This window comes from Sinocyclocheilus anshuiensis, unplaced genomic scaffold (genome assembly GCF_001515605.1).
Source record: "Sinocyclocheilus anshuiensis isolate Anshui unplaced genomic scaffold, SAMN03320099.WGS_v1.1 scaffold1530, whole genome shotgun sequence".
Lineage (NCBI taxonomy): Eukaryota > Metazoa > Chordata > Actinopteri > Cypriniformes > Cyprinidae > Sinocyclocheilus > Sinocyclocheilus anshuiensis.
In genome coordinates, this window is record NW_015542493.1 from 394,972 (window position 1) to 405,490 (window position 10,519).

General features: G+C 35.3%; 1 protein-coding gene across 1 annotated transcript in view; it reads right to left on the reverse strand.

Annotated features, from left to right (window-relative positions):
- Window positions 1-9,918, reverse strand: part of LOC107694122 (ras-related protein Rab-6B-like) — a 97,689-nt gene extending 87,771 nt beyond the window's left edge. Inside the window, exon 1 of the mRNA XM_016493733.1 lies at window positions 9,310-9,918. Within this exon, the coding sequence (XP_016349219.1) occupies window positions 9,310-9,379 (70 nt within the window). The 5' untranslated portion in view covers window positions 9,380-9,918. The remainder of the gene's footprint in view (window positions 1-9,309) is intronic.
- Between the last annotated feature and the right edge of the window lie 601 nt (window positions 9,919-10,519).

The following is a 10,519-nucleotide window of genomic DNA, read 5'->3' on the forward strand; positions in this document are numbered from 1 at the left end:
TAATTATTATTATAACAACTTTATGTATTTTGTAAACTATGCCGTTTCAATAGAGAGGATGGCTGGAGTCTAGTGCAGTTCATTGACTGGATGTTATTATACCATAAAATGAACACAAGCCTGCTGTAATGCAAGTTTATAATGTGTTATCAGATTCAGCTGAATACAAGGCAACTAATGAAAGCCATATTGATCCTAGACAGACATAAAAAATGGGGAAGACTTTTTAGAGGCCAATTTGCTCAAATGATTCAGAGCATAAAATAACAAAATGAGCCAAAGTGGGGAGTGCGGTAGAGAAAAATATTCAAGGGAAAGTAAGAGCAAAAAAGGAAAATACAGGAAACAGCAGAAAACAGAACAACAGAAAGAGAGCAGAAGAGACAAAGAAAACCTGCTTGTGAATCTCATTAGGATGCAAGAGGGCATCTATGAACATTAAAGAGAGGGCTGTGTAAGAGAGAGAGAGAGAGAGAGAGAGAGAGAAAGGCTTGTGGTACTGGTAAAGCTAACCCATCACCAAGGGGTGAATTATAATTAGAGAGCTTTCCATTTGTGCATAGGGTTGAGAGGATGCAAAAAAAAAAATCTAAAGATGTGATGGGAAAATAAACTAAAAAAGGATCAAAGATCAGTGAGAATATGGAATGTTGTAAGTGATCATTTTGAAAAGTTTGCTTCTCTGTATGCATGGTGGTCCTGACACACTGCATACAGCGTATGATCACATTCCTGCATGTGCTAAAAAAAAATCAAAGATAAATGGTTTTTACCTGATATGTTGGTGGACAAAATCAGAGATCCACAGATATGAAAGAGACCACTAGTTAAAAAGCTTTTTTATTTTAGTGTTATTTCCTTGACTAATTATTTTATGAGAAATATTTTAATAAATAGGCTATTATGATTTTTGGAATTAAATATTACCATCACAACAAATTAAATGTATTTAAATAATTTAGCATGAGTTGAGAGTGTTCCAACGATCATCTTGTGCTAAAAGAGAAACAATAAAATCCTAACCTTTAAAAATGGGTTCACATGGAGAAGTAACGTAATGCAACATTTAAATTTTATCATCAAGGCTATAATCAAGGACCGGAACTATCCGTTTTATGAATAACCTTTTACATTTTAATACATTTTAAAATATCATTTATAAAACGGATAGTTCCGGTCCTTGATTCTGATTGGCTGAGCCACGTTCGAGGCTGTTGTAAATTACTCTACAAACATACACCTTTGTTTACGTTTGCGTGTTGTTTGGCAACCACTTTGTTACAACCACAACTGATTCTGAGGAACTACATTGTTTGGTCGAAGAATACTGTTTTGATTAATATCATTACACATTATTTGCTCTGTTTTATTTTGTGAAACCGTACTACGTATATGGAATAACCGTTTTATAAAAGTAATAAGCCCCGTGAAGGCCTTCTTGGGGCTTATTGCTTTATTATTGCCACTACTCCAGCCTTCAGTGTCACTTGATACTCCAGAAATCATTCTAATATGCTGATTTGCTGCTCAAGAAACATTACTTATTATTAGCAATGTTGAAAACCATGCTACGCTTTTCCCCAGGATTTCTTGGTGAATACAAATTTCAAAAGAAGACCATTTATTCGAAAGAGAAATCTTTTGTTATACATTATAAGATATGCATAAATTATACATATCTTTATTGTTTCTTTTGATCACTTTCATGAATATTTGCTGAAAAAAGTATTAATTTCTTTAAAAAAAAAATAAATAAACTTAACAGTAGTGTATATGTTTTAGTTATTACCACAGCGCATAAAGAGCTCTGGAGGGAGATGGGGGAAACTAATATGACTATAAAGTGGAATTAATAAGATAAACACAACCATAATCCATTCAAAAGATGTCCTTTAAAACCTTGAGTCGAACACAATTCATAGTCTTTCAGATAATCTTGACATTTAAATGTGAATGTGGCAGCTCTGGCACTGCTAAAAACAACAAGGGAAGTTTTAAACTGTTATATCATGCAAATAAAACCTGAGGCTAACTGTCAGTTTGGTAGATAATGCAATGAGTGGCTGTACTATAAACCCTCTGGACCAGAAGTTCTGACATCAAACAGCTGGTTACATACACCGACAACTAAGTTCATTAGTTTGAATGTTCTTCAACACAGTGGAAAAAAGAAGCTGATCTTGATAATATGATGCCTTCATCACATCTGAAGAACAGGTCAAATCAAGTGACTAAGAAATTCAGGAAGGTTAGGTTTAACTATGTGAGATTATCTTAAAAATCTCGAGCAAACGTCAGAGTGAATCAATAGACGGAATAAATTAGACTTCTTGTGGTACGCACTAACCCTGACCTGCTGTGTGAATGTACAGTTTCATTTTCTCTGAACACTGTTGCCTGGAGACATGCTGACTGACGCGTTTGCTCACTCTCTGAGGGTGTCTATGAGCCGATCCAAGCCTGTGCTACTGGCTCAGTGAGTCAGCAAACTTATGTGGGCAACATTTTAGCATCATTCACAGTGGTCTGTACTATAATCAACTCAAGCCAGTAAGCTTAATTGAGCGTTGACTAATAATCCAAACCAATAAACAGCTGATATTTTGGAAGGATGTATGTGGGATAACAAACTGCAGGCTGCCTACTGGTTAGGCAACTATGAGTACATGTGAGTAATCTGTGTGACACTCTCACAATAGCCGGTTTCATTATTCTGAGACAGGAAGTTGGTAGGAGATCGCTTTCTCGATGTGCACAGACTTCACAGACCACAGAATTACAAAATCAGACTTGCCGACTTAATTCAGTACCCAAAAGGTATTTAACTAAATATGTTAATTTCCCAATGTCCACACCAGACATACGGAAAATGGCCAATGAATTGGTAAGAAATATATACAGATTCATTCTGCACTCATTCAATACCTTAAACATTATGAATATTATCTCCTCTATTATTTTCTATGTGCCAACTAAAATGTAGGGGTTAGTATGATTTTTGTTGTTCTTGATGAAATAAATTAATATTTTTATCCAGCAAGGATACATTAAAATCTAATGTCTAATATATATATATATATATATATATATACTGTATATCATCAAAGTATTTTGAAAAAAAGTACTTTTCATTTTTCCACAAATTATTAAGGATCAGAACTGTTTTCAACATTGATAAATTGATGATGCTGAAAATTCAGCTTTGCCAGCACAATGTTCAATATAATTTGTTCAATATAAAAACAAAGTTGAAGAACAATTCAACACCAACAATGCAAGAAGCATGTGGCAGGGCATCAATAACATAACAGACTTTAAAGGGAACAAACCAGCTACTGTGAACATTGCCGCCTCTCTACCGGATGAGCTTAATAACTTTTATGCTCGTTTCGAGGCTCACAACACCGCCCACACAGAGAGCGCTCCCGCGGCTGCTGCAGAAGAGGTGAGTGCACTCTCCGTCTCTGTCGCGGATGTAACCCGATCATTCCGACGGGTGAATATCCGCAAGGCTGCGAGTCCTGATGGCATCCCAGGCCGTGTGCTCCGAGCACGCGCATTCCAACTAGCCGGTGTTTTCACAGACATTTTCAACTTCTCCCTCTCTTTGTCTGTGGTTCCCTCGTGCTTCAAAAAATCCACCATTGTGCCCATACCAAAGAAAAATAAAATCACATGCTTGAATGACTGGAGGCCCGTTGCTCTTACACCCTTGACTTTGACTTTGACAATAATAAATTACATTTTAAAATATATTAAAATAAAAATAAAACCATTGTTTTAAATTGTTACATTTCACAATATTAATATTTTTATTTATTTTTACTGTATGAAATTAAATATTTCAAGTTACACACACAAGATATACTATATATTACAAGTTATATTATATATATTATAGATATAGATATATATATATTACAAGTTATTTCATCATCACAACCACTTGAGGGTAACATTTATTTGATATTAATTAATTTATTTTTATTTTATTAATTAATATTATTACTTTTTATTTACATTTATTTCCAGTTTTTTTTTTTTTTTTTTTTTTTTTTTTTTATAAAATAAATGTAGCCTTCATGAGCATAAGAGATGATTTTCAAAAACATTAAAAATCGTAATTATTACAAAAATTTCATCACCATTGTATGCAAGCCAAATTCGATTCGATGTGCTGTCTAAATATCAAAAAACTCATATTGACGATTGAAGTTCATGTTTAAACACCGTTTTTGTTTTAATCTTTCACAGCTAGACGAGCAGTCTCTGGCGTCCAGTCCCGAATCTCCACAGTCCCAGGAAGTAGTGCCTGTGAGAAAGAGGCGGAGCCGAATCCCAGATAAACCAAATTACTCTCTCAATCTATGGAGCATCATGAAGAACTGTATCGGAAAAGAGCTCTCCAAAATCCCTATGCCTGTACGCCTATCCGTATCTTTACAAGAATCCCAAACAGCCCAGATTAATTTGCTTTCAACGCATCCTTTCTTTTCACAGGATAACTCGCGTTACTTGTAATGCATTACCCCCAACACTGTTCTTATGAGATTTTTTTATTTTAACCATGTAGTATTAGTTTTTTATTATATGATAATGAAAAATACACATTTTTTTATACAGCTTAATCTCATAAGCAGTCTATTCAGACTGCATTCTTGCTGTTCAAATCTTTCAGACTGGTAGTAAAGACTCCCATACTCCATTGTGTGAAGACGACAAGCACCACTGGGATTCTTAACGCCACCAACATAATACAGAATTCCCACATGACACTCCTTCAGATGGCTGTAACAGAGCTCTGTGGGCTGAGACATGGTGAATAGTCACTGTTTTCTCTCTCTCTCTCTCTCTGCCATTTCAGCTTCCCTCAGCCCGGTCCATGCCATTAATAAATGATGACCTCTGATCAGCCAGGTTTCACGACTGCAATTATTTTCAACATGCAGCAAGTGAGGAAACAGAGCCAACATGGAGCCAGTCAAACTAGCTGCATTTGCCCAGCTTAAATATATCTGGAACCAGGAGGACATTAAAAAACGAGACATGAAAGATTTCAGAAGTGGCCAAGTGTGTGCTGCAGCATGATAACGCACCACTATCTTCCTCATAGTGACTGGAGACGTGTTCAGAGCCCCAACCAGCAAGCTAAAGTCAGAACAGCTCTCATGTGTCCTGCGGAGGGAGTTAGAATGGGGGGGGTTGGGGGAAGAGGGGTATTCAGCACCTTGGACAGCTTCTCGCAAAGCCTTCCCAATCCAGAGCCATTTAAATAAGATATATGAGCGGCAGAATTCTCCTTTCCACACTTTGGATTATCTTCATTCACATGCAGTCCCAACACTATCTCTGTTTCCATATTGCATCTTGACTTTTAATATCTCAATCGCGTAATCACCCACACCTGCTTAACAAAATGCTGTCTGTGCAAACTGGCCACTCAAAGTGCAGATAGGACTTGCATATATTTCAAGCACTGATTGCTAGTAATGACTATGCATTTGCAATGTGTGTGGTAATTAAGAAATACGCTGACATTAGCAGGCTTGAGCCTGAAAACATTATACTTTACACTCAAAGGAATATATGTTTATACACATTTGGCAGATAGGTGAAATGTGCACTCAACAACATTCAACTTGCAGTGTTTGTGTGCACTGAGACCTCAGGGAATTGGTTTAATGCATAGTGAGATGCAAATATGTTCTACTTTTGAATCTTAGGAGCCATATTTGGTTCAAAAGCTGCAGTGGAGGTGAAGAATAGCAGTAAATACTGCCTAAATGTATGCTTTGATCAGAAGACATTGTACAGTCCAGTCATATGGACTACTTGTATGGTGCTTGTTTGTCCTTTTTCGATATTGACCTCCCATTGTCACAATGAAATGTCCTTATATGAGAAAGATTTATGCGAATTTGTATTCCACATTTTAAACTGAAGGATCAATCAATAAATGAACTAAATCAAGATTTCTAAAAGGGAAAGGTCACACACACACAAACACACACACACACACACACACACACAAAATTGAAATTCTGACATCATGTACTGCACCCTCATGATATTCCAAACATGTATAACTTTTTTCTTCAGTGGAACACAAAGGAACATTTTTGTTTTTAAATCCATTTAATGAAAATCAATGGGAAAGTCAAAAATCCATGTAATGAAAGTCAATGAGATCCAAAATAGCATTAAACCCCTTTTCCATTGTATGGCCAAAAAACACTGTGGAACATAGGCCTACTGGAATGACATGAGAGTGAGTAAATGACTTATCATTTTAAAGCAGCACAATACTGAACATGCTTCAACTAGATTGTACAGCAAGCTCCAAACTAGAATCTAGTAATGTGTGGTGTATGTTTCAATTATGCATTAACATTCTAATGAGAACTTTTCTTATATCTTTGTTCAGATGTGTGCTGATGTACATAGAAAGGGAAAAAAGAGCCATAAAGAAGAGTTGAAGAGAAAAATCAATACGATGTCTCAAATTGCTCTACAAATGGTTGCATTAAGTGTCTCTAAAGCAAATAAGAGGCAGAGAGAAAGAACATTTGGAATGAAACATTGCTGCCCATCGTCCTCAGCATCAACAACATACATATTGACATACTGTGTTTACTGGCAAAGGTTGTAATCAGAGACTACCTCTGCCTAAATCAGTGACAGAGATGCAAACCAATGAATTTAAATCGTTTAGAAATAATAATAATATAATAATTTATTAACCAAAGTGCAACATGGCTGATATTGTCAGATAGTGGAAAAGGTACACTGTAGTTTACTGTTGTTATCAGTGATACTGGCTAACACACACTTCACTGACTGTGCTGGTCGATACGAATCCTCTCAGCTTATCTCTCCCTTAAGTCACAGGTAACACACATTAAAGCCTTTCGGCAGTAATTGCAGCTGTCGTGCAGGCTTTCAATAACTAGATGGCTCTAACTATAAGCCAGCACATCACCTGTTTCAAAAAGGACTGTGTTTAAGCATATCATGATTGACAGACAAAAGGTTTTTAAGCTCTATGCTGTACTGAAAATCCCTTACTTAATTTGGTGTTCACGGTAAAAAATGGCTGGCCTCTTAAAAGCTACTGGTAAATCTCATCATGCTATATTATCACCAAATCTTGCATTTAGTCTTTTTGACTAAACTGGGACTGACTGGTCATATATCAGTCATTGATCTGAGATCAAACATCTTTATGAGTGAAAAAAAAAAAAGATTTGTGAATAATTTTGACAATATTGTCTCAAAAACTGAGGTGCATAAGCTCAGACAAATGAGGCCTACGATCAGTTATCTCCAAAAAGAAAAACGTGCTAATAAAACAAGAAATAAAAACAAGAAACAAAACAAGCTGATAAAAAGATTGAATCCAATATTTGGTGATAATATACCATAACAAGAAATTTATAAGCAATTTTTTGTATGCCGATCATCTTTGACTGGGAACGACACAAATGTAACATAGTGGGGGAAACAAATCTCAAATAAGTATATAAATTACCAATTTTTTTTTGAGAAGTTGTTATACCCTGTGTGAGGAAAATCTGTAAGTTTATATTAAGTTAAATTTATAAATTACAACAGATTAATTAACAGATTAATTCAAATTAATAAGAAAATGTACGATTTTTTTTTTATTTAAATAAAATGAAATAGTTCTGGGTAATTTAATAATTTCTTCAGCAAGGACACATTAAATTGATCAAATCTATCACAGTTATCACCAAAAGCACTGAAAGCATTAAGCAACACAACTGTTTTTAACACTGATAACAGGAAATGTTTTCTGAGCACCAAACCAGGATATTTAAATCATATCTGAAGGATCATGTGACACTGATGACTGCAGTAACTTCAGGAATAAAGTCCATTTTAAAATATATTCAAATAGAATAGTTATTTTAAATTGTAATAATATTTCACAATATAACTATTTTTATGTATTTGTGATGCACGAGCATAAGAGACAAACATTTTAAAACATTAAACTTTTAAACAGTACAGTGTGCATACGTAAACATTCTCTCTAATTTTACTGAAGAAAATGTGGAATTCTTTGCAGCGCGAAAATCTCTGCAGCCGCAGTCTAACAAGTGGAGAGTTTATGGAAGTAATGACTGGAACAGATCCACAAGCTGATAGACATTCTGCATGGATCAACAACACCCAGAGAAAAAGCTGTGAAGAGGGTCTTTTTGCTACTTCACAACATCTCTGAAAGGCTTCAGATGGAGACAATAAAATAAAGCCGGGATCAGAATCCCTGGAGAGAAGCAGTGCCTCCATACCATGGCAGCATCCATTGTTTACTCTCACAGTGTGAATCATACTCTCCGCTGCGCAATCCCAGACTTAAGTCCCACAGATCTGAGGACAGCTAAGACATTCTGGAGGCTTAATTCATCTGGTAGGAGGTTTTGAATGACGACAAGGGGCAGAATGCCAGGGGAAATCAGAGCCGAGTTGCCCTGCTAAACATTACCTTACCTACCTCCTCACATCACTCACAATGCTAGGACTCATTAAACCATCCCAATGGATAACTGACCTAGTCATCATCACTGTCATCACAGAGAAACAATACCAGGCAGAAGAGTCTGAAGGCTGCAGCTACACAAGTTCTCTCAATGGCACACACTGGGTGTGTCTCAACATCCAGATTATTTATTTATTTATTCATTCTGTTCCGTAAGTGCACAAGCTAAATTTTACACAACGCTGGAGTCTGCCAATGCATTCAAATGGTCCTTTATGAAACTTTTATGCCATCTTGATTGCACATTATTAAAAACACCAAAGACTTTAGAGGTTTGACTGCAGTACATAACCCATCACTGTTTAAATTAATGAAATCCAGTTATTTCCATCAATAGTTTATATTTGTACATTAAAAAAAAAGCATCAAACCAATATTATGAAATAAAAATTAATTAAATAGCTTTAAGTCTTTAAACTTGATCATCAGTTGAAGTGACACTTAATATATTTAAATAAATGGCCCATTTGCCATTTCAGCAATAAATATCTGAAGGAAACAAATACAAAACCACAGAAAGGCAGATAATTTAATAACTGATTGGTTATTTACCCGAAAAAATGAACTTTAATCAAAGTAAATATGTGAATCCCATAACAGATCAAATAGCAAGCCACACTAGATCCACTGACCTATGAATTTGATGTTTAATAAAATTGTATCATCATGTTCAAGTCAAGCAGGTGTATACAGACGCCTGTAAATAATCAATAACAATGCTTAAAACTTCCCAATATGACACTCACCGCTTTGCTCTCCAAGAAAGACGAGTTTGAATTTCCTTAAAGGGTTTCCAAAGTCATTACCCACAGCCATGTTTGAGGGCTTGTTTTTTTTTTAACAGCGTGTTCCCACCGGTGTGAATGTCTGGATGGGGCAGCGCGATGGAAAAAGCGACGCTCCTGTGCGTTTGGAAACGGGAATGCTGCACTGGATCGGCTGTCAGGCTGGGTAGCTTCTGCGCATGCGCGGCCTCACCTCTCTCTCTCTCTCTCTCTCTCTCACACATACATGACGTCATGCTGTATCGCCCACCGTAAGCTCTAGAGAGTCTGATTTTAAAATATAAGATATATATATAGATATATGTTATTACGGGCATATCTTGACACTGCTTGATTTATTTGTTAATTGGTTGGTGCCTGGGGTTGAGTAGTGGTTAAATCTCAGAGCTGGTAATCTAAAATCTGCTTGTGTGATCAGTAATTCCCAACCAGGGGGTACTTAAGTGGGTTCCAGGGGGTACTTGGAAAGAATTCCCATTTTTCTAATAAAAGAGAAAATTAATAGATCACAATAACTAATAATTTATAATTGTGCAAGTTTGGTTAATTTGTTTACATAACTTAGTAACTTTAATAATATTAATGATAATGATAAATAATATCCAGTATAATATCAGATGACATATGACAACCAAGAAAAAAAAAAAAAACTTTTTTTTTCTTTTTCTGTATTTACTACATTGTGAGCCTCATAAATTTGTCCATATATGTAGAGGAAAAAGAGCTGTGCCATAGTGTTTAGTCGAAACAACATGCACTGAAATCATGGGTTTGCAAATCATAATTGTGACTTTTTCATAATTTACATTAAAAAAATCATATTTATGAGATAAAAGTTGACATTATGAGATATTAAGTCATCATCATGAGATGAAGTGTCAAAATGGCAAGATAAAGTAAATTATGACAAAATGTCAAAATTATGACATTGAAATTAAGTCATAATGATTAGATAAAAAGTCAAAATTATGACAAATTGAAATTAAGTCATAATTAGTAGATAGAAGTCAAAATGATGACAAAATGTTGACTTGTGTCGTAATTATGATTTTTTTTTTTTTATGTGGCAGAAATTGGCTTTCATTAAAGACCAGCCAAATGGCAAAATAAAAAAAAAGCAACAAATTGTGAACACATTTTATATTTGAAATAACTTATACATTGGTAAATA